At 40.6% G+C, this 24,861-nt stretch overlaps 1 protein-coding gene and 1 long non-coding RNA gene across 3 annotated transcripts in view; one reads left to right on the plus strand and one right to left on the minus strand.

Annotated features, from left to right (window-relative positions):
• The window catches only part of SGCD (sarcoglycan delta), a 404,733-nt gene that overhangs the window by 326,080 nt on the left and 53,792 nt on the right, over nucleotides 1-24,861 (plus strand). For both annotated transcript variants that reach the window (XM_079968328.1, XM_079968327.1), the window contains one exon: nucleotides 15,749-15,821. In XM_079968328.1, coding sequence (XP_079824454.1) covers nucleotides 15,749-15,821 — 73 coding nt within the window. The remainder of the gene's footprint in view (nucleotides 1-15,748; nucleotides 15,822-24,861) is intronic.
• On the minus strand, nucleotides 13,962-24,096 carry LOC307211621. Its single transcript, XR_013836544.1, has 3 exons — nucleotides 23,725-24,096; nucleotides 20,783-20,961; nucleotides 13,962-15,344 (listed from the first exon to the last, which is right to left on the minus strand). It is a non-coding gene; the product is annotated as an uncharacterized lncRNA (long non-coding RNA).

Raw genomic sequence — 24,861 nt, forward strand, 5'->3', positions numbered from 1 at the left:
CTTTCTTATCTTGAGTCTTCTTGGGTGTGTTGGCAATCCAGCTAGTTATTGTGGGTGGTGGACTCTACTAATTGCTTTTGGCAAAGTCCTGGCGCTGCTGATGTCTGTCTTCTGACACTTCTCTTTGCTATGTAAGCAATATTGACTTGTTCTTTTCTGGTCTTACCCGTCCTTGTTATACCAAGAGAAGTATAAGACTGCAATCTGGCATGAAAGTCCTCCTGGAGAGGTTAGAGCAGCAGTTATTGGACACGTGGTCCGCTTTTAATCTTGTTAATGATAATTACTTCCTTTCCTTTGTACTCTGTTCAAAGCTTGATCTGAAAGTTTGTTCTCTGAAGCAGTGCTGGAGCCTTAAAGTGACAAAAGTAATAAGGCTGGCTCTTTTTCCTTTGATTTCTTAAAGACTTTTCCAGGACTAGCAGCAAGACGTTGGGGAGGAGGGAAAAACAACACACTGTTTAGAAGATCTAAAAATTAGAACTTTAAAAACAGAATGCAGTACGGAATATTTTGCATTTCAAGCTACCATCTGTGCTGAACAAAACAACAACAAACAAATTCCGTGTTTTCACAGAAGAATGTAGTTAAGAGAAGCATTTAGGGTATAATCCACATTTCAGTAATGTTAATGGGAAGGTAAAAGGTAAAGGGACCCCTGACTGTTAGGTCCAGTCGCGGATAACTTTGAAGTTGCTGCGCTCATCTCGCTTTACTGGCCGAGGGAGCTGGCGTACAGCTTCCGGGTCATGTGGCCAGCATGACTAAGCCGCTTCTGGAGAACCAGAGCAGCGCACGGAAACGCTGTTTACCTTCCCGCCTGAGTTTTACCTATTTATTTACTTGCACTGTGTGCTTTCGAACTGCTAGGTTGGCAGGAGCAGGGACCGAGCAACAGGAGCTCACCCCGTTGCGGGGATTCAAACCGCCGACCTTCTGATTGGCAAGCCCTAGGCTCAGTGGTTTAACCCACAGCGCCACCCGCATCCCTTTAATGGGAAGGTAGCCATACATTTTAATGATGCTTTATGTATCTTTTCACCCATATGTGTTCAAAAAAATAATAATATTTATTAAGATTTTGGAAATTACAAAAAGAAAAAAGAAAGGTTAAACATACAAAGACAGAAACAAAAACAAAAACACTACATAAAACATTAAATTAACAAAACAAAACAAAAACAATTAAAAACACTTCCAATATTTTCGATCTTAACTTTAATACACTTGTTTCATTGACTTCCTCAACGCTTCCCTTTTTGTATTCCACTTCAATTAACTATTTCAGCAAGTCCTTTCCATCTTCCTCTATTTTCTGTCTTATAGTTAATTTTAACATATTGTAACCTAGTTTTTTCCCTTTTAATGCATTAACAATCTATCTGTACCTAGTTCCTTCTAACATTTCTGCCAAAGCCATATAGCTTCATTCCACCTTTTTTCTAAAGCTCCTTAATTTTACAGTATTTCTGTAAATAATCTTTAAATTTTTTCCAATCTTCTTCCACCGACTCTTCTCCCTGGTCTCGGATTCTGCCAGTCATTTCCGCCAGTTCCATAAAGTCCATCAACTTCATCTGCCATTCTTCCCGGGTGGGTAAATCTTGCGTCTTCCAGTACCCCGCGATGAGTATTCTTGCTGCTGTTGTCGCATACATAAATAAAGTTCTATCCTTCTTTGGCACCAATTGGCCAACCATGCCCAGGAGAAAGGCCTCTGGTTTCTTCAGGAAGGTATATTTAAATACCTTTTTCATTTCATTATAAATCATCTCCCAGAATGTCTTAATCCTTGGGCATGTCCACCAAATTCACCCATATGTGTTCAAATGCACCAATACGTAGGTTGGATTGCAGCTGCCAGGATCTGAAAATGCTTGCCAACTTTTTCTAGTCCAAGCAGTAACACTGTTGTGCATTTTAAAACAAAAACTAATAAACCAAGGCAGTTGTATTTTTTTAAAAAAGTAAAATAAATCTAGTACATACATTTTTAAAAATACATTTAGGGAGTAATCCTAACTCCCATCTGGCAGTGGTGGGGCTGGACAGAGTGGCAAAGCTACTGCCCAGCTACTTGTGCCAATCAGGGTAGAAAGTGGAGAGACGTGGTTTCAAACAAAATTGTTTGCTCGATAAAACTGAATATATTTTTGTTGTTGTTGTTGTTAATAATAATAATAGTAATAATAATATTCTGCCCATCTGACTGGGTTGTTCCAGCCACTCTGGGCAGCTCCCAACAAAAAATAGTAATACAACATCAAACACTAAAAACTGCTGGATCAGACCAAAGGCCATTCTAGTCTCGTGGTGCAAAGCAGATGCCTATGGGAAGCCCACAAACAGGACACGAGTGCAACACCACCCTTCCCACTTGTATTTCCCATCCACTAGTATTCAGAAGCATAGCTCCTCTGATACTGGAGGTAGTACATAGCCATCATTGCTACTAGCCATCCATAACCTTCTCCTCTCTGACTTGTCTGATTCCCTCATACAGCCCACCCAAGTTGGCGACCATCACCTACCTTGCGGTAGCTCACTCTCCTTCCTTTTCTGAATCTTCTCCTTCCTTCCTGCATCTTCCAATATTCAGCTTTAACAGGTGGCCCCAAGTTCTAGTGTTAAGAGAGAGGGAGAAAAACTAATCTCTATCCATTTTCTCCACACCTTGAATGACCATATGCACCAGTATTATGTTTCTCTGTACTGGGAACCAAATGCAGATCATGGTCATGGAAAAAAACAAAACAAAACAGGAGACCAGAGCTCTGTGTTGCAGTTTGCCATAGTCTCTCACTTACCTTTCTCTAGCACCACTATTAAGTGTCTGAAAGTCCAGGTGTTAAATATCACTTTCCTTTTCTCTTGGCAACCCCTAAATAGCAGGAGAAACAGAATTCTAATTTATAAGGGTGAGATTTTTTTTTTTCTATTTCAAGTTCCCATTGATTCCCAGATAGACTTGGAAGTTCAGTCTCTGTGTTCAACATGTTTTCCCAAACAATAAATCTCTTGTCTCGGGATTCTTTCATTGGTCCAAAGCAAGACGGGGGAGGGGGGGATGCAAGAATCCTTTACTGCTGGTATGCATGACCCATGATATTGAAAATTATGTGTATACTTATTTTACTATATGCACCATGTGTTTCCATGCAGAAAGCATTGGTGTGGCATCAGTGTTTCCTGTGACTATCATCAGTCGCCCAACAGCTATTCCACAGCTGAATTTTGTGAAAAACAGTGAATTTTGCTTCAATGTAGGGTTGATGAACAGTTCAGAATCTACTTCAGAATTTCGGAGCAGATGTGTGTATTATTACTAAACTTGCTTATAAAATAGAACACAGTTTTTTGAATGGCCGCTGCAGATTTGGGTGCTGCAGCTTACATTAATAAATTGTTTTGTAGATTATGCCGTCAACTGTTTATCCTTTTTATTTCCATGGAAATGAAACAAATGCAGTTTGCCTAAAAAAAATGTTGTATCTAAGAGATGCTTTAATAAAACCATTGAAAAATAGCTTTGATATACATTAATTACCAATTTCATTTAATAACACATTGAACATTATAGCAGTTATAAACAAAGGATAATCATAAAGCATTATTCTAGCTACTAATTAGCTCTATTTATTCTCCAGATTAGTTTTTAAATATGCCCTCTAGATGCCACTTGATACTAATTACCACAGTTACATTATTATCACTATACAAAAGCATTTTAATTAAATGTAAAGTAATTTAAATTAGCATGAGCTTCTTCAGAAATTAAACTGTGGTTAAATGCTTTATTTAGCCTTTTAAGATGACTGCAGCTGACATACCACAATCACTGCTCCCAAACGTCATGGCATCTTTTGGGAGACCATTGCTAGGAGGGAGAGAGAAGAGAGAAGAGAGATTCATGTATAAGCATGCGACTGCAGTGTCATTTCTCTTATTTAGAGCAAAGTATCCCATTGCTAAAGGGGCAAGCAACTTTTTAGAATGAATTATAAACCTGTCTTTGCAAGTTTGCATCAAAAATGACCAGGAAAGCTCCTTGTATAACATGTCTTTAGATTCTGAGTATTATTTAGAACTTGAGAATGTGGTGCAATGTATATATTTAAGAAATTTATATGCCACCCTTTGTCAAAATGAAACAGGGCAGTATACAGCATAGTAATGTAAACAACATATGTAATGTAAATATATAACATAATATCAATACAATAAAAAAGATGTATAAATACAATGCATAATAATATGCAATGCATAATACTAGATAAAGCTACTAGTACTTAATCCTATTTTCTATGGTTATTGGATTGTGATTTCCTGCTACTAAGAAGCAAAAGCAGGATGCTAATACCTTCAAATAAATATATAGGGGACTATGCAATTGAACCTTCCCTCCATGTGCCCAGCACCCTCCCACAAATCATAGAATTGTAGAGTTGGAAGGGACCCTGAGAGTCATCTAGTGCAACCCCCTGCTTTGCCTGAATCTCAACTAAAGCATCTAAGACAGCTGGCCATCCAACCTCTGCTTAAAATCCTCCAAGGAAGAAGAGTCCACCACCATCTGGTCAAACAGCTCTTACTGTCAGAAAGTTCTATCTAATGTTTAGACAGAATCTCTTTTCTTGTAACTTGAAGTCATTGGTTCGGGTCCAGAACAGGAGAAAACAAACTTGTTCTATCTTCCATGTGACAGCCCTTTAGATGTCAGAGGTTGGCTTTCATATCTCCTCTTCGTCTCCTATTTTCCAGGTTAAACATACCCAACTCCCTCAACTGTTCCTCATAAGACTTTGTTTCCAGACCCTTGATCATCCTGGCCACTCTCCTCTGCACACTTTCCAGCATTTGTGGAATGCCATTGTCCCTATAGAAATTCATTTTGTTAGTTTGGGCTCGGTTCTCCAATCTGTTGAGGTCATCTTGAATCCCGATTCCGTCTTCAGCAACATTAGCTACCCTTCCCAGTTTGGTGTCATCTGCAGATTTGATGTAAAGGTAAAGGGACCCCTGACAGTTAAATCCAGTCGTGAACAACTCTGGTGTTGCGGCGCTCATCTCGCTTTACAGGCCGAGGGAGCCAGTGTTTGTCCGTTCCACAGACAGTTTTTCCAGGTCATGTGGCCAGCATGACTAAGCCGTGTCTGGCAAAACCAGAGCAGCGCACAGAAACGCCACCGGAGCAGTACCTATTTATCTACTTGCACTTTGACGTGCTTTCAAACTGCTAGGTTGGCAGGAGCTGGGACCAAACAATGGGAGCTCACCCCATCACGGGGATTCAAACACCGACCTTCCAATCAGCAAGCCCAAAGCTCAGTGGTTTACACCACAGCGCCACCTGCGTCCCCTTGCAGATTGGATAAGCAGCCCTCAATTCCTCCATCCAAGTAATTTGTAAATACATTGAACAACGATGGGCCCTGGACAGAATCCTGCAACACTCCACTTGGCAAACTTTATGCTGCCAAGACACAAGTTCCAGGGAATGTTCCTCTAGTACAGCCTTTCTTAACCTGTGGGTCCCCAGATGTTGTTGAACTACAACTCCCATCACCCCTAGCTAGCAAAGCCAGAGCTCAGGAATGATGGGAGTTGTAGTCCAACAACATCTGGGGACCCACAGGTTGGGAACCACTGCTCTAGTACATGGGTCCTCCCACCACATCCCCTCTCCTCCTGCTGCTTTTATGGAAGTTTTCCTGACATTCCAGAGTGGATTTGTGGGAAGCACAGGGGCTGCAGCGGGGGGAGCCCTGTTGTGTTAATGGGAGTCATCCTGTTAGCTTTGGCATTGACAAATGAATGGGATATATAAAATGGGAAAGATAGTTATGGAGGAGTGGCCAAATTTTAAGGACAGATAATAGTTAAAGGCACAACTTCAGGCAATTATGATTCACTTTTAAAGACCAAGATGGTTGAGAATGTCTTCTTTGGCGATCACTCGTAGCCGAGTAAGATTGTCTTTGATGAACACGGTCTTAACAGTGAGTCTGTAAGTGACTGTGGAGGCCAGTTCTGGATCCACACATCCTTCCACAGTGAAGATGTAGATTTCTGGGTGGGAGTTGATCACGGTGAGGGTTGGCCAAGCGTGCCTTCCTCTTAGCGTGTTTCTCCCTTTCGTCCTGAGTTTGAGCATCTTCAAAGCCTGTGACACCTTTGGTTAAGGCTGTTCTCCAATTGGAGCACTGGCAGACAAGTGTTTCCCAATTGTCGGTGTTTATCCTACATTTTGAGAATGTGCAAGTGGCTATTGGAATATGTGACGGTTTGAGTCTAACAAGAGGCCACAGACACAGCAGAAATTCTTAATGTGTGTGCACACAATTAATCTTATCTTTCCTATTAGTGGAAATCAATTATATTTGCAGAATTTATCTTAACAAATAATAAACAGAATGTAAATGTAATATTGTACAATATTCCTATGATAACGATGAACTAAATTCAGTGGGGCTTACTCCCAAGTAAGTCTGCATAAAAGAGAACTATAATGCTTTAACCAGCAGTGTTCTCTCCTCTCGAGACCTGGCAATTGTTTGTATTTGCAACCTTGTGTTCACAAGAGCTGCATGCTCATTCCTCAGGGAGATGAAGAAATAATTTGCATTGCCCTTGGTGCTTCTCAGCTTGGTTTGGGAGAGAACATGATTTAATATGAATGTGATGGGCTAATATCTCTATCTTCGTATAAATCATCCTTGCTGTCTCAATGCTTTGCATCCACAAACATTTTCTCCCAGGTTTTGTATTTCAGTCTTATACAAGGGCGGAAAAAAGCAGTGCCTCTCCACAAATCCTTATCAGCCTGATCAAGCATCCAATAAACACAGTTTTAATTATTATTATTATTATTATATTATAAAATGTAGGAAATGCTTTACATGTGATTTATGTCATAGATTTCATGTGATGACTACTGTAAGAAAAACCTATGGAATACAGAACAGTTGTGTATTCATGACTTCCTACAAAGGAACAGCTAAATGCTATTAGTTTTCTTTGCTTAGTCACTTTTCCGTTTATCAATATACTCAAAGCAATGTGTGTGTGTCTGTGTAATATTAGTATGTAGAAATCAGCATGTTCCTTCATATAATGGGCTGAAAACATACAGGCTAGAATTGCAGGGAAGAGATGGATGTCTGTTGCTAGATAGTAGCCGCACGCTGGTCTCGTGTTGTAAATTATAAGATGCTTTGGATACATCTGTAGAAAATTGGGCTGTAAATAATAAACATAACTGATAACTTTGCTTTGTTTCATTAGCTGGTAGGTTGGTTGTCATGGGAAGCCCACCTTTCAGATTCCTTCCTGGGACAGCTTTAAATACAGAAACAGAATTTCAAGGCTATAGGAAAGCCTGAGAATAAAACCATATTTACCTGGCACTGAAATAGCATCAACGTAGACACTACCCCAAGATCACTAGTAATGAGGAGCAGGATATAAATTGTGTGTGTGTATATTTAAGGCTAGGCTATCTGACAGGTGACAGGTGAGACTTACCTAGCAAAGAGTACTCCATGCCACACAAACTAACCAGTGATGAAGTTAGATCAAGGAGCATCCTCAGATTGTGAACCTGTTCCTTCAGACAAACAACTACTCTTTTTAACAAAGGATGGTGAGCCTGTGCCCCTTGGAAATCACAAAACTACAACTTTCATTATCCTTGCCCATTGGCATGTGACAGGAGATGATGGGAGTTTTTGTCTCACAACATCTGGTGGGCCACAGGTTCCCCAGCCCTGTTTTAAACAATTCAGAATTCCATCAGAATTTAGATCTCAGTCCAGAGGTATTAAAAATTTGATTCTAATCGCAAATACTGTGATCATCAAACACCGAAAGAATAGTTAATGTAAGGTATTTTATTGGTTAGTTAATAGTTAATGTAAGGTATTTTATTTTACAAACCTAGACAGCATCTTAAAAAGTAAAGACATCACCTTGCCAACAAAGGTCCGTATAGTTAAAGCCATGGTTTTCCCAGTAGTGATGTATGGAAGTGAGAGCTGGACCATAAAGAAGGCTGATCGCCGAAGAATTGATGCTTTTGAGTTATGAGTGCTGGAGGAGACTCTTGAGAGTCCCATGGACTACAAGAAGATCAAACCTATCCATTCTTAAGGAAATCAGCCCTGAGTGCTCACTGGAAGGACAGATCGTGAAGCTGAGGCTCCAATACTTTGGCCACCTCATGAGAAGAGAAGACTCCCTGGAAAAGACCCTGATGTTGGGAAAGATGGAGGGCACAAGGAGAAGGGGACAACAGAGGACAAGATGGTTGGACAGTGTTCTCAAAGCTACCAGCATGAGTTTGACTAAACTGCGGGAGGCAGTGAAAGACAGGAGTGCCTGGAGTGCTCTGGTCCATGGGGTCACGAAGAATCGGACACGACTAAAAGACTAAACAACAATTTTATTGGTGGCATTAAGTTTAAGGGATAAGAAGAGAACTGATGAAGCGATTGAATACACACAAACCCTTGTGTTTATTTGCAGGACACATATCTGTTTCACTTATTTTAAAATGTGTCTTTTCCTCAAAATCCTCAAAATAGAAGTCAAATATAATGGAGGCAGAAGAATCTTTAATTAATGTCCAGTGCCGCAAGCTTTTCATTTGGATTGTAAGAGCAAAGTTCTTTTAGTTGGTAGTGTTACTTTTTCCTAATGTGATCACACTTTTCTAATCAGTTAAAAGTATTTATTGTGGGTTTTTATTCTAGAATTACAACCAAATATATGATGAGATTTGGGGAAATCTTCCAAAGTTAGGAGGGAGGAGGGGAGTTTGAACATTCAGTCTGAAGTCTTTGCTTCGTCTTTGGCTCCCACAGTTTCTTTTTCAATAAAAACAGAATAATGACCCTTGTGATAAACAGCTGCTTAATGAATAAGTTTGACCTTAGGGCACCAAAGGCTTCACAGCCTGGAAATATTAGATTGAAGCAACTTCAAAAACAGGGTAGTGTCCTCTCTGTCCCTTTGCCCCTTCTCAAGCACTTCCACATATAGATTTGCAATACAAACAAATTGTATTAATAAACATAACCATAACCATCCTTGCCCTGACTTGCTTCAATGTTATTAACTTTCTGACAAATGAAGGACAGTCTATGTCCTAGTAGTAATTTAATGGGCACATCCAACAAGGGACATTCAGAATGTTAAAGCTTTCTCTCTGCTAATATCAGTTTTGACTCCTTTTCCTTTTAGAACTTTTTGTATACTCCCTAATTTCTCTTCTGAATCAGGTTAGCAAGTAAAGCACACAACTTTTTTGTTTCACACTGTTAAATGTAGAAGAGTTAATTGAAACGTCATTGTCTCTAGTTACACACAACACAGGTCACTTCCAAGTGACATCTGCATCTGTCTTCACAACAGAATATATAGGGCAGATCCCAGTGCCTAAATAAACCTTTGCAGGAAGCGAGTCTGAGGAACAAAAGCAGCTAGTGGTGATGAGAGATTAAGTTCTAGGCTAATTGCCAAATAGAAACTGACAAATCGCTGGGTCTAGATGGCATGCACCCAAGAGTTCTCAAATAACTCAAATGTGAAATTGCTGGTCTTCTAACAAAAATATCCCTCAAATCAGTCTCCAGACCTAAAGACTGAAAAACAGCCAATATAACAACTTTTTTAAAAAAGGGATCTAAGGGATATCCTGGCATTTATACGGCAGTTAGCTTTAGTTAGTCTGTCCCAGAAAATTGGTAAATAGTATTGTTGAAGGTAAAATAGCCAAGCATATAGAAGAACATGCCTTACTGTAGCAGAGCCATTATGGCCATAATGCAGTGATGGCCATAATGCAGTGGCCATAATGCAGTGATGGCCAAACTTGGCCCTCCAGCTGTTTTGGGACTACAACTCCCATCCCTAGCTAACAGGACCAGTAGTCAGGGATGGTGGGAATTGTAGTCCCAAAACAGCTGGAGGGCCAAGTTTGGCCATCACTGCATTATGGCTTCTGCAAGAGCAATTCCTGCCTCACAAATCCATAATAATAGTAATTTGAGAATGTCAGCAAGCATATAGACAAAGGTGATCCAGGGGATGGAGCAACTATCCTCTGAAGAAAGGTTGCAACATTTGAGACTTTTTAGTTGTAGAAAAGGTGAGTAAGAACGGGATGTCCGTCTCCTCTCCCCGTGTGGCCATTCCGCGCGCCCATCTGAGTTTCATATGCAGATATCTGCTAAATGGTGCCAAATCATCCACTGCCAGCAGCACAGTAACTGTAGTAGTTGATTCTTCCCAGCATTCTTGTTCCATTTCATCATGTACAGTATGTGTTGATACTGTTTAGAGATTGCTATTTTCATTATAATTGCTCCTTATTTTACACTCTCGTGCCAGCTATTTAGTATAGTTGCACAGTAAGAACCTTAATTTGTAAGATTGTGCCTATACCACCTTCACAGGAAAGCCATTTAATTTACCATCTGTCTATTGCTTTTTAAGCTATGAACTGTGTATTTTTCCTGCTATGTAGGTAATTAGTTCAAGCTTTCCCTCCAAGTTACTTAGCTGCCTTTAAGTACCCTGTCCCTTACTATGTGTTAATTACTAGAGGGATGCCATAATAACCTTGCAAATTGTCACCTTATCAAGAGTATTTTAATGCTTTTTAATTTCACTTTCTTTGGCACTGCTGCCCTTGACAATGAAGCTTGTTTTTAAAGAGATGCAGTCTATAGAAATTAAATATTGAATATTAATTGCTTCTTGGAAGGTCCATTCAAAATTCAGCTAAGATTGAACTGAGGTTCTGTTAGTTAGTGGGGATACATAACGCGGGGATATTTCTAATTTCTTTAGGATTTGGATATAAAGCAGATATGAAGGGAAAGGGTAAAACCAAGGCAGCAGACATGGATTTAATGTCCAGGTCTGATATATCTGTCTATATTGTGTTAACCTTAATCCTATTTACGAAAGAAGCATCAACCAGCATCAGATTAATATTGATTTGGTGCCATAAGGATTAGCAAAGGAACATATAGTACAGTTTCTGAATTTAATGCAAGGCAGATTTATTCTATATTCCTTGAGCTTTCCTTGAAACTTTTCTGAAACATAATCTGCTTTAAGAGAGCAGGATGTTCTCCTTGGAAACTTTTTGCATGGACTATTTCTGGTTTTGTAAGCCCACACGCTAGTGTTTCACACAAAACTAGCACCAGCAACAAATACAGCTAGTAAAAATAAAAATAAAAAAAAGGAGCTCACCAATGCTGATGTTGTTATAAGCACTGCTGGGAAACAGTTCAGCAAACTGAAGCTCAAACAGCCTGGTATCAGAATGATTTGAGTAAACCTTATCTCTTTTTTACAATCTTTCCTTTTGGGGGGTGGGGTATTATGGCACAAAGCATTCTGCTCAGGCCCATTGGTCTCAGCCTCCATGTAGTAAGTACATTACATCATAGAACATGGTGCTGAAAATGAATCACATTCATGATTTCTGTATCCATGCATTCTTTTTGTAGTCCACCAGTTCTGCAACCTTATTATTTTTAATGAGGTGAACTGAGCTACCTCTGGGTTCCCCTTCCTTGCAAAGCCAATAAAGCTGAAGTTTGCAGACATTCTACTTATTAACAGCTAGTTAGTGTTTTTGAAAGATTGTGTGTGTTGTCCTAATTTTATTGTTGTGAGTGGTCTCAAACACAGTGAGGAGACAGGAACAAACAACTCGTGCAGTGCCCCAAATTAGTTTACTGATTGCAACTGTCACTTGAAAAGAGAGGGTGTCAATTTCTGTGATCCTTTACAAGACATGCAGCTTGGGCTTCTTTCTTTGGTTATGTTTTGCAGACTGTGGGCTATTCCGCCCAGTGAACAATTTCTGTCTCTATTTGTACAAAAACTGTTATGGGTGAGTTATAAATGTGGTGCCTCTGTCGTCCTCGTCTGACTTACAAACTCTGACCTTTCGGAGAACCAATTCTGGGTGTTTTGCATTTTTTGAAAAAAATTAAAAAATCTGCTTATATTCAAAACTGATGGTGAGTTGCGGGGTTTCACTCTTTCACTCTATGGCTGGCACCTCCTAATACTGGAAGTCAAGACTTCCAGGTTCCACCTAGAATACTGTGTCCAGTTCTGGGTGTCACAATTTAAGGAGGATATTGACAAGTTGGAATGTGTGCAGAGGAGAGCAACCAAGATGATCAGAGGTCTGGAAACCAAGCCTTATGAGGAACGGTTGAAGGAGCTGGGTATGTTTATCCTGGAAAAGAGGAAACTGAGAGGAGATATGATAGCCATCTTCAAATATCTCAAGGGCTGTCACATGCCAGGTAGAGCAAGCTTGTTTTCTCCTGCTCTGGAGGCTTCAGGTTACAAGAAAGGAAGTTCTGACTAAACATCAGGAAGAACTTTCTCACAGTAAGAGCTGTTTGACAGTGGAGCAGACTTCCTCAGGAGGTTGTGAACTCTCCTGCATTGGAGATTTTTAAGCAGAGGTTGGATGGCCATCTTTCTTGGACTAGATTACCTTCCAGCTCTATGATTCTGCTGCTTCTTTGACTCTAAAAGTGTAATGGGAGCTGTTGCAACCATAGATAAACTATACACCATTGAATGCATGCTTTGGTTTAATTGCTACATAAAACAGATGACATTATTCAGTAGAAAGAGAAACTTGGCTGTGGCAACAGGCATATTCTGAACTTAAACACCTACATTTTTAAAAGTGTTCACAATGGATATATTGAAACCAACGAGGCACCAGCTTTCTAGTCAGTGCTTGTCAAAAATAAAACACCTATCATGTGGCAATGGCTATAGGAATATATCCTACAATGCAGCTTTCAAATGGTTACTTGTTTTCTTTTAGCATAAAGCTTTTTGCTGTCACCAAATGTATCTGCGATACTGTGCAGTACTGTAATATAAAAGCATTCCACATTGTTCCTGCAGTCACCAAATGCACATTAGAGATTTTTGACAAATTTATTTCCCCAGTTTTCACCAGTACCAGGGAGGGGGCAAAAAATAAAAGTATTGAGTGAATCATTACAGTAATTCAAAACACTTTAGATAGATCCTGTCACATGCTTTATAAATTCCTGATTGATTGTGTGGAATTAAGTTATTGGGCAGAAAGCCAGTTAATGGAACACACATTGATGAAATCATTTTTGAGGGGCATTAAATGGAACTTAAAATAAAGCTGAAATAGCTTTATGGATTTTCCACTCAAACTGTTTATGAACATTTATTGCTGGTAAATTACATAGTGTCAAAAGAAAGATTTGCCGGGCCTGGGTTTTAATCAAACTCTTTTGCAAATAATAAAAGAAGAGAATAATTTATTGTCATGGAATGTACAGTAGGTATAAATACACATTACATAATAGATTCCCTCTATCTTATCTAACTTGTTGTAGATATACGACGATACACCACAAAAATCAATTGTGTTGCTGAAAACAATATTCCCTATAGTTTCCAAAGAAACAGACCTTTGTTCACAGCAGAGTCAGTAGTGTTTGCAATGGCAAAAGCGATAAAAGATTTTGATTTACCAGCAGATTTGACAAGGTTTGCTTTCCGCCCAGTATAGATGGATCAGGTATAATGAGATGGTTTCTTTCTTTCGTTCCTGATAGCCAGACAGAAGCAACAGCAGTCAAGCACATGAGCTAGCTCAAAGTTTCCATATGCCACCTTACTCTGATGCCTTACCAGATATTACAATTTCTGTGTCAGCATTTTGCCTAGGAGACTTACCTGGGCAGTGCAGTCACTAATGGCCCCTTGCATCATTTCCTTCATTGCATTGGAGTAGTCTCTCATCCAGCAAAATGCAGTAGTGAGTGCAGGCAGGGTAAAAAAAACCGTAGGTTTCAGTCTGCAGGCCACTGCAGCAGCACACTGTGACTATAAGCAGCCTAATTGAAGAAATGGGAGTCAACAGCAGTTCCAATAGAAAGACTCAGCCATGCCCTGTGGCCAATTTCAATAGCTGTTAAAGTGATTGTTGAAGCCATCATTTTTGCATATTCAAAGTTAGCTGAAGTGCAGAAGGGTTAGTATGTAGCTACAGTGGTACCTCAGGTTACATACGCTTCAGGTTACATACGCTTCAGGTTACAGACTCCGCTAAACCAGAAATAGTGCTTCAGGTTAAGAACTTTGCTTCAGGATGAGAACAGAAATCATGCTCAGGTGGCGCAGCGGCAGCAGGAGGCCCCAGTAGCTAAAGTGGTGCTTCAGGTTAAGAACAGTTTCAGGTTAAGAACGGACCTCCAGAACGAATTAAGTACTTAACCCGAGGTACCACTGTACATCTGAAATGTCCCAGGCAATTTAAATGTAGTACAGTTTCCCATTTCCAGTTTCCTCATTCTCTTGGAGAGGTAAAGTTCCAAAAGACCAGTCACATCAAATCCATTAACTCTCTGTTGTTCTGCATCACATGCAAATGCTTAATTTTTCCCACATGACCAGAGCTGATTCAACCATATGAGTTGCCTTGATCATTGTGTGAATCAGAACAAAACCTTCTCAAACTTTGGGACTCCTTGCTACCTGACGGCTGCCTAGCTTCAGCATGGAGGATTATCAGAAAATATACACAGGCACATATATTTTTCAGTCCAGGCATTTGGGAATATGCCAGTAATGATGTATGGAAGTGAGAGCTGGACCATAAAGAAGGCTGGTCGCCAAAGAATTGACGCTTTTGAATTATGGTGCTGGAGGAGACTCTTGAGAGTCCCATGGACTGCAAGGAAATCAGCCCTGAGTGCTCACTGGAAGGACAGATCGTGAAGCTGAGGCTCCAATACTTTGGCCACCTCACGAGAAGAGAAGACTCCCTGGAAAAGACCCTGGTGTTGGGAAAGATTGAGGGCACAAGGAGAAGGGGACGGCAGAGGGCGAGATGATTGGACTGTGTTCCTGAAGCTACTAAAATGAGTTTGACCAAACTGCGGGAGGCAGTGGAAGACAGGAGTGCCTGGCGTGCTCTGTTCTATGGGGTCATGAAGAGTTGGACACGACTAAACAACAACAATGGTTGTTGATTGGTTTGGCCTTATTTGTTGATCAGTTGCTTAACTGTTAACTGCCTTGTATGCTGTATTTTACCTTTTTACTGATATATAACTTGTCCTTGGACTTTTTGTGAAAGGCAGGTAATAAATGCAAGCAAGTAATAAATATATATAAAAATGCATACATACCTATGTGCTGGATCAACTGCAGCAAACAAAGGGAGGAGGCAATACAGCATGCGTTCAGCCATTTTGGGCAGCAATGATGCACCTCCAGAGTAATTCACCACCCTTTTGAGAACTTTTCTAAAAAGAATTGAGAAATAACACCACACACATTGACTGCATTTGGAAAGACAGCTCATTCAAAGGGTTTGTATTCATATAGTACCTCATTTAAGACCTAAAATGCTTTACATTTATGCTTTTGTGCAATCCAATCATAAGAGTCTTTACTAAGCACGTCTTACTGTGGTGAATGTTACTTTCTCCCAAGTAAACATGTATAGGATTAGAGCCCTTAATGCACTAAATTATTATTTCTATAAGTTGAACAAATATATCACAGGCAGAGGAATCTCAGTATCCTCACTCTGGGTAGTTATAAGGATATAGGATGTATGTTATGGGCTAGAGATAGATTAACTGTAAAATGTGCCACATATCACAGTTTATAACATATATACTTGTGTTCTGTTTTGTTATTTCAGGAGCAGAAGGCGTAGTGTTCCCTAAATCCATAGAAACTCCCAGTGTCAGGGCAGACCCCTTCAAGGAACTAAGGTAAACTTTGGCATTTAGTTTCAATGTAACTCAAAGGCACCTTGCTTGAATTTTCTATTCTGACTGGTGGCATTTCAGCCCCTGAACAAAGAAAGGAACACCCACACATATCTTGTAGCATAGATGCTGCTGAATAGCAAGAAGGCAGGTGTGCTTAAAGTAGAACTCTGTGACTGAATGAAAAAAAACGGGGAATGCATGTCACTGAAGCTTCATTCTTTGTACTTGCCCGACCTCAGAAAAACTGAGACCTCTTTTTAGCTGTGCTTACTGAAGGTGCTGAGAGCCCATAGTCAGTTACATAGTGACAGCAGGCAGAAGAATGATAGCATGGTCACAGATCTGTACAGATCTGTAACCTGGGGAAAGTGTCTTTTTTATGGCTCAGTTGCCAATTCCCTGGTTCATACGTTGTTGCTGGCAGCAGACCTTGTGTTCTGGAGCAGTACGTGCACACAGCTGCCAAGTCATTTCAACATGTGAACCACTTGGGCAATTCCTTCTCCCTTTTTCAAAGAAAGGAAATCCAATAACACAAGAAGCTGCCTTCTGCAGAGTCATTGATCCATCTTAGATCAGTATTGTCTACACTGACTAGCAGTGGGTCTCCAAGGTTTCAAGCAGGGGTTTCTCCCATCCCAACCTAGAGGTGCTGGGATACTGCATGCCTTCTGCATGCAACATAAATGTTCTACTAATATACTACAGCCCTTCTCCAGTCCCATGAGGAATAGGTCCTCTGTGTCACTATTGAGCCCCTGGGTCACATTGTCTTTCAGGTATTGATGGGTGAGGGTGGCTCATCCAACATGTTAACAGTGACAATGGTGTTACGAAGGAACTGAGCTAATTTCTCTCTCTGCATAGTCTTTTCGCATCTTGATAGCTTCAGTGTCCTAGGCACTTCTAGAGTTCTATTAAAATTGTTTGAGCCTCAAATGACACATGTTGCCTTACGCATGGGCTCTAGATCCATTTCTTCTACTTCTTCATCTCTACCTGCACTACAGTCTTGTGAGTCATCTACAATGATAAGTTCCAGGTGATTGCACAGCCATCATTCTCTGCATTCATTCTGTATTCTTTTTTCCCCCTGACAAATGGCTTTGGATCACTGGCTACTTTACATGTGTGGGATCACTTTTTCTGAAGACAGACATTGTACTGTTGTTACTAGAATGACATTGCCTTGCCTGTCATCTTTGTGTCTTGTCTTCTCCTTGCATGTCTTTGTTTTGTGGTGGCTTGGAGAGTTAGAGTAAAGGTGAGGTGATGTTTCTAATAAACCTTTTTGGATGTTAAGACACATAAGTGTCACATTTGTCATCTTACATTGCCTATCAGCTTGTTTGGCATGAAATGTTGTTATATCGATTGTCCTTGCTTGATTTATGTATTCCTTACTGCCACAAAAAATGTAGTGATGAAAATGTTTCTTGACTATTGAAGGATAAAAGAATTGCAAAAACTTGGGCTAGCATTCTGCACTTCAGCAGAATGTATAGTTTTTCAATGCAGATGCTAATGCAAAATGTCTGCAATCAAGTTCTTAAATAATATACGTTTCAAAGAAACTCAAGCACTGAGTGCAGAAACAGACCAAAACTATAATGGAGATACCTCACAAATTTGCCAAGTTTTACCCACCTCGCCATTTCTGTCCTTCACCTCTATTCCTGCAATATTTGTGGTTGAGACATTTCCCCAAAAAATGTTTTGTTTTCATGCCACAGTGGTAATGGATCATATTTTTAAAATGCTTTAAATGCATTTGGCCTTCATCCTGGTTTCATGTGGGTGGCAAGAACGAAGAAATGGCGGCATGACAGAAAGAAAGCTTTGGGCTTGGATCTTCTGTGGCAACAACCATATTTTCTGTTTGTTATCCTTTCAGACTGTAGTATATACAGTAGCTTAGTATACATAGTAGCTGGCAGGAGAATGTTTGAAGCAGTAAGAGAGAAAAATAATGCCATGAATGAGCTGCAGAAAATTATCCTTTATGACTATGATGCTTTAAAAAAATATATAACCACTACCGAAGAAAACAAAACTCTTGCAAATTCTCTGCATGATATCCGCAAATGAGTATTAATAGCAACTAATTTGTACTGGCAGTGATCACAGTGTTTCCAGAAGAGCTTCTCAGTACATCTACAGCTACAATTCTCATTAACATTTATATAGGACATCAACGGCATGCTGCTGTAAGGGGGAAAGTAAAATATGTGGGATGGGGAGAGGAGAAGATAGTTGTAAGTGATTTTAAAGAGACAGGAGAATCATTGAGTCATAGAATATGAACTATGATTTGAGAGGATCAGTGTTGTAACTCAGGGGGCAGCAGAGGAGCCCGTTAAAGGCAACTGACATAGCAGCCCTATGCATGTTTACTCATAAGTAAATCCCACTGAATTCAGTGGGCTTACTTTCACATCAGTGTGTGTAGGATTGCAGCCTAAGGTACTTGCAGTGAATACAGTGGGACTTACTTCTGAATAAATATGCATAGGATTGTTCTGTGGGTGGATGAATGGATGCTTGCCCAACTCTTTGGGGATTTAATGTGTAGCACCTTGTTAATTGTTGGGAAAAGATTAACAATTGTTAATTGTTGCAAAAGAGGCCATTACAACAGCAATGTAGAAACACTGGGCCACTATTTCATGGACAGTCATGAGTGGTTCCATGCAGATGGCATGGTTTTGTTGGGACGCAGGTGGCGCTGTGGGTTAAAGCCTCAGCGCCTAGGACTTGCCGATCGAAAGGTCAGCGGTTCGAATCCCTGCGGTGGGGTGCGCTCCCGCTGCTCGGTCCCAGCGCCTGCCAACCTAGCAGTTCGAAAGCACCTCCGGGTGCAAGTAGATAAATAGGGACCGCTTACCAGCGGGAAGGTAAATGGCGTTTCCGTGTGTGGCTCTGGCTCGCCAGAGCAGCGATGTCACGCTGGCCACGTGACCCGGAAGTGTCTCCGGACAGCGCTGGCCCCTGGCCTCTTGAGTGAGATGGGCGCACAACCCCAGAGTCTGTCAAGACTGGCCCGTATGGGCAGGGGTACCTTTACCTTTACCTACCTTGTTAAAAGTTGGAATGCAAAAATCAAAATGAAATCTAGGTTAATAAATATGCAAAGGTCACATATTCAGACAGTCATAACCATGCCATCTGCATGGAACCACTCATGACTGTCCATGAAATAGTGGCCCAGTGTTTCTACATTGCTGTTGTAATGGCCTCTTTTGCAACAATTAGTTGTTGGCACTGTATATATATCTAGAATTTCCATGCAAGTACAGTACATGTTATTAAGACTGACCTCTAAAAATGTTTAATTCAGCAAGTAAGGAATAAATTTTCTGGGAGTGATTATGAAATAAATAATGCAACTGGAATAATTTATGTTATGCCTCGTATACAATTCTTGCTGACAGTCATAGCAAAACAATGCAACAGGGAGAAGCTATAGAAGAAATATAGGATGTAGGCATTAGAAAATTAGAAGAGGCGAGAGCAAAGAAACACACATAATTAAAACGAAAGAGAAACGATTCAAAGAGAAAAGAAACAAAATATTCAAGGGAAATGATGTGCTATTCTGGAGCATGTTCTTTCCCTCTGGGAACTGTTAAAGGTGGCTGGGAATTGTAACTCTGTGTGGCATAAACTGCAGTGCCCAGAATTCTTTAAATGGGTTTTGAATGAGCATTAAAGGCACGGTGTATACACAGCTGTACAACTTACAATACTGCATACCCTCCAACATTCCTCCGATGAAAATAGGGACATTTCTCACTCCCACCCAGATGACCCTCCTCAACCTCCCCACCCACCCCTTAATCCCATTTTGTTTTGTTCTTTGGTAGATTTACAAAAAGAAAAACACACACCAATAAATAAATTTTAGAAAGGGACAAGATTAGATGCGGATGCACAAAAGCATTTTTTATATAAAAAAAAATCAATACACCTTGTGCTCTGTTTCAGTCACCCTTTCTTCTCGCTCAGGGAAACCCTGGCCTCTGTCTGCCCCTCAGAGCCAGCATGTCATGTGGGGCTGGGCCTCAGCGGCTGCAGCCTCTCTTCCTCCTTGCCTGCTGTCCAGCAGCCTCTATGAGCTGACCATAGGAGGAAGCTGGCAGTAGCAGCCATGGAGAGGCAACGGGATGCTCCCTCTCAGCTTCAGCCATCGCCATCCCTCTCCCTCTCCCTGGCAGCCATGGCTCTGATGGGGAAAATAGGGACAGTATGGGATCAAATCAAAAGCCAGGACAGCTTTTGTAATTCCGGGACTGTTCCTGGAAAATTGGGACACTTGGAGGGTATGAATATTGTGATAAGCCTATGTTAGGCCGTGCCCTCATCCAGCTTTTTATGTCTCAGTGGGCTGGCTTGTTCAACTGGAAAGTGGTATACACCTATAGCTAGCTGATTTTTAGACTCGGAATCAACCAAATGAGTAAGCCAGGCACAGGCAAACTTGGCCCGCCAGATGACTACAATTCCCATCATCCCTGACCACTGGTCCTGTTAGCTAGGGATGATGGGAGTTGTAGTCCCAAAACAGCTGGAGGGCTGAATTTGCCTATGCCTGGAGTAAGCGATAACTTAAAGAGACACATTGAGCAGCCATGTGTACTTTGGCTTTTGTTTTCGTATAGTGAAATGTTTTTCTGAAGCAGCCTATTCAGAAAAAATCATGTGATCATATCACAGGATAATTGTTTTTTCCCCTGTGTCAGAAGACTGCACATAATTGAGATAAGGACTTGAAGAAGAAATAAATCATGGCAACCAGTTTTCTTTATTCTCTCCCCCCCCCCACCAACATTCTCTCCTCAGTTATTCTTCACTTGTATGCAAGATTTGATGAAGAAAAAGTTGGTCCCCTAGTGTTAAGAAAAAGCAAGCAAATGCAAGTATACATAATTAAAAGTACCAAGTGGCAGGTAAAATGTGCTTACACTTTGGTTTTAGCTGAGAAGAATTCTCCTGTACCATGTAGAACACTGAGCTAGCTAAATAGTCGTAGTGAGACCTGCTGTCCCAGGCAGCAATTTAAAGGCCATGTTCAGGTGAAATGGGAAGGCTTGTTTTGCAAAATAATAGTTCTGAATGAAGTAATGCTTCTTTTCATGCTGTGCTATAAAGGGTTTTAAAAAGAAAATTAAGGAAAGAGAGGGAAATAGAACTACAAATAACTGCTCACTATTAAACCCATTGAATACATAATGATTAACTTGACAAAAATAGATACTCTGTATTTAAAAAGTCCCCTTCATGGATCATCTTAAACAGCATCTTAAAAAGCAGAGACATCACCTTGCCAACAAAGGTCTGTATAGTTAAAGCTATGGTTTTCCCAGTAGTGATGTATGGGAGTGAGAACTGGACCAAAAAGAAGGCTGATCGCCGAAGAATTGATGCTTTTGAATTATGGTGCTGGAGGAGACTCTTGAGAGTCCCATGGACTGCAAGAAGATCAAACATATCCATTCTTAAGGAAATCAGCCCTGAGTGCTCACTGGAAGGACAGATCATGAAGCTGAGGCTCTAATACTTTGGCCACCTCATGAGAAGAGAAGACTCCCTGGAAAAGACTCTGATGTTGGGAAAGATGGAGGGCACAAGGAAAAGGGGACAACAGAGGATGAGATGGTTGGACAGTGTTTTCGAAGCTACCAGCATGAGTTTGATTAAACTGCGGGAGGCAGTGGAAGACAGAAGTGCCTGGCGTGCCTGGGGTCACAAAGAGTCGGACACGACTAAACGACTAAACAACAATATTTAAAAAGAGAGTAGTGCTGATATAAGAAAAAATGGTTAGAAAATAGGAATAATTTTATTAATACCTGCTCACAAATAATTCTAGCAAGTTTGGTTAGTTACTAGGATTCTAAATTAAAGACACTGAGCTGGACTCTTAACACCAGTTACTGAGTTTAATTTTCACTAGATTATACCATCTGAAGGTATTCAGATAACAATGCTGCTATTGAAATCAAATATCAAATAAAGATATGAATCAGAGAAATGTGATAGTTAATATGCTATCGTTTAAACAAGTATTGCATTAATCTTAAAAGCACTTCTGTAGGACCTGAAGGTTCTTACTGGGACCACCAAAAATGTTGGCTCCCAAAGAGAAACTCACACCCTCATTGCTCCTTCCCAGTCCGTAAACCTTTAGTTTAAGGTTTGGTTTAGCGTGTTGTTTTAATAGTAGTTAAGATCTCTCCTCCTCAATCCCAGTCTGTAGCCATGAACATATCTTGACTGCAGATCATGGTTATGGTGGAGAGAACTCAACGTCAGTCCCAGGTTCAGACAACACACTACGCCAAACCTTCACATAGCTGCACGCTGCAATGAACTAAAAGGACCACAAAGGAACAAAGCAGTTGTGATCTCCTCCCTAGCAGCCAACACTTTTCTCCCTAAGCCGTGGTGTAGATTAGGCAAACACTTCATACAGTCTTCACAGAACATCAAATGTACATAGGGACTGTTTGTGTGAAAGTGCTGCCAGACCCAAAAAATACCTAATTCAATTGGAAAGAGAACATGTCATGAAAAGGTTCAGACTCAAAGCCTTCTAAACTAATTTTGAAGTATCTGGAGTTTTGCAGGGGGAGAACAAGTAGAGAGACAAGCAATATTTGTATGTGTTCTGAGGTGGTGGAGTCCCACCAGACCCACATATTTGTGATACAGACTCACAAAAGCCAGTGTGGTCCAACTAGTCCTTGGGAGACTCAGTTCAAATGTCAGGTCAACCATAGTGGGTGATTTGGGAAGGACATATTCACCAGATATCTAGGAGACTCATGTCACCACCAGCAAGAGGCGCTGTGTGCAATATCCTGGTGCTAGCAAAATTCCTCATCAGTAGAGTAAACAATAACCACCCAGTTGCAACAATAACTGAGTAGTGTCACTGTTGACCTCTCCCCTCCCCCCAAATGAGAAAGATAGGGGGGAAGGGAATCTGGCATCACATAAATAATCTAACAACATCATGAATACAGATGTCACAGACGGAGGTCAGAGATGATATGCAGCATCTCTAGCAGGTGAAATGCTCGCTATTAGACATATGAGACTCCTTTCTAACACTAGCTCTGTATCACTATGGATTTAGTATTGCTGTGAGATCAGATTCTGTAGCCATTTCTTCTCCAGCGTCAGTTTTATGGCTGCAGAAGCCTGAAGTTTCCCAATTGCCCATCAACCTGGAATTATTCACTTAAGCTGTTTTACAATCATTTTTGCTTCTCTGTTCTTCACGTTGCAAAAAAAAATAAAAAATTCTCAGAATCTGCTTTAAGATGCATTTACTTCAATACCATACTTTTTGCAGTGTGCCAACTTTCACTATTTATTAGAGTTGATTTTGGGAAGAGAGGAAGAGAAACTCCTGATGCACAAGTGGAATTCTGCTCACGCAGCATTGGATAAAACTGTAATGTTTTTGTGACCCTGTTTGTATGTAATCCTACATGGTGTATGGAAATTACCACTCCCTTTGGTCATACCGGCTGAAGCAGACACACTGCTAACCAGTGCTGGGGGTTTGTTTCTCACAAACCACAAGCAATAAGCCAGAAACAAAGCCTCACTTTTGGAAAGAAAGAAACCACAAGCACTGGTTCGCATGGGGTACATATGGGGAGGAGTGCAGCCAGCACAATGGGGTTTTTTTAATTCCCTTTTTCCTGAAATGCAGGGCAAGGAGTAAGGTATGTGAGATTTGAGCAGTGTGTACTAGAATGCAAGTGATTATCAGAGAGCCAGATTTTATACTATAGCTTACTGTCATGCATGAGCCAAGCCTGTGTGTGTAAAATTTCTATTATTATCTATTATTATCAGCATTAAAGAGGCCAGTGTTCTGATTTATACTTACTGAGGCATGGAGTAGAAGCGGGGTTAAAACCTCGTTCCTTTGGCTTCACTGAGACTTGAAAGTATAGCCCAAGACATTTGGAATTAAAAACAGAAGCAAAAGAATCCACAGTGAACCACAATCATATGCAGGACAGCACTTAAATATAATGTATTTCATATGCCAAGCCTTTGAAATATGCAGATATTTATGGTGCTGAAATGATGACAGTTGAGACCTTCAGGCTGCAGCACCCATAGGATGAATTTTATCTCTTAGGGGGTTTTATTCCTATGTTTACCAATATGAAGAACTGAAAATTATTCCCCAGATTTGAAAACAAATCCCAATATTTTGAGACATGTAACTGGCAAAGGTAGGTTAATGCTGAGCAAGCGTTGGAAGCATTCAGCTACTATAGGAAAATGCTATAATGTGGAAGGCAGTTGTTGTCACGATTATCTCTTCTAGGTAGACCTCTAGGGGATTTTCGTATTATACCCACATTAATAATATAAACTATTACTATTATTTATTAAGCTCATCACTCACTATAAGCTGCACTGCTTATGCAGTCTTAAACACACACACACACACACACACACATATAAGAAGAAAAAATAAAGGGGGAAGAAATTTCCCCACTTTAAATATAGGGAGCAGAAGGAGGAAAATTCAACTTTCTGCAGCAGTTGGGTTGCCTCAGAAGGCAAGGAACAACTTAATAACATAGTCCTTCCCTTCCATTGACCGCTGTCTTTCTGGGTGATGTGGGAAAGAATTTGCTTCAGCCCTGCTAATTTTGCAGATCCTGCTGCTCATTCAGCTGACAGGGACCCTGAACTTTTGTCCCTGAGTCCTCCCTCTCCTGGTGGCACATTTCTGCCATGTACAGGAAACATGTTGAAAAGTTCCTCTGCCACGAGACACAAAGCTAAATTTGGGGCTACTTTTTCACACAGGACAAGGAGGAGGGAGCCATTCAACCTCCTAGCAACATCCTACCTTCCTTGTGAAAACAATTACAAAGTAAAGAGACAGGGGGTGTCTGAAGCTGCAATCTCAGTTAATTCGATATTCCTTTTCAGCCGGAACTAGCATCTGGTTATGAAATAAATGCACTACCTGCCTCTACAGCATAACTGTGACAGCTTTATG

This window comes from Podarcis cretensis (assembly GCF_951804945.1).
Source record: "Podarcis cretensis genome assembly, chromosome: 2".
In the NCBI taxonomy this organism is placed as follows: Eukaryota; Metazoa; Chordata; class Lepidosauria; order Squamata; family Lacertidae; genus Podarcis; species Podarcis cretensis.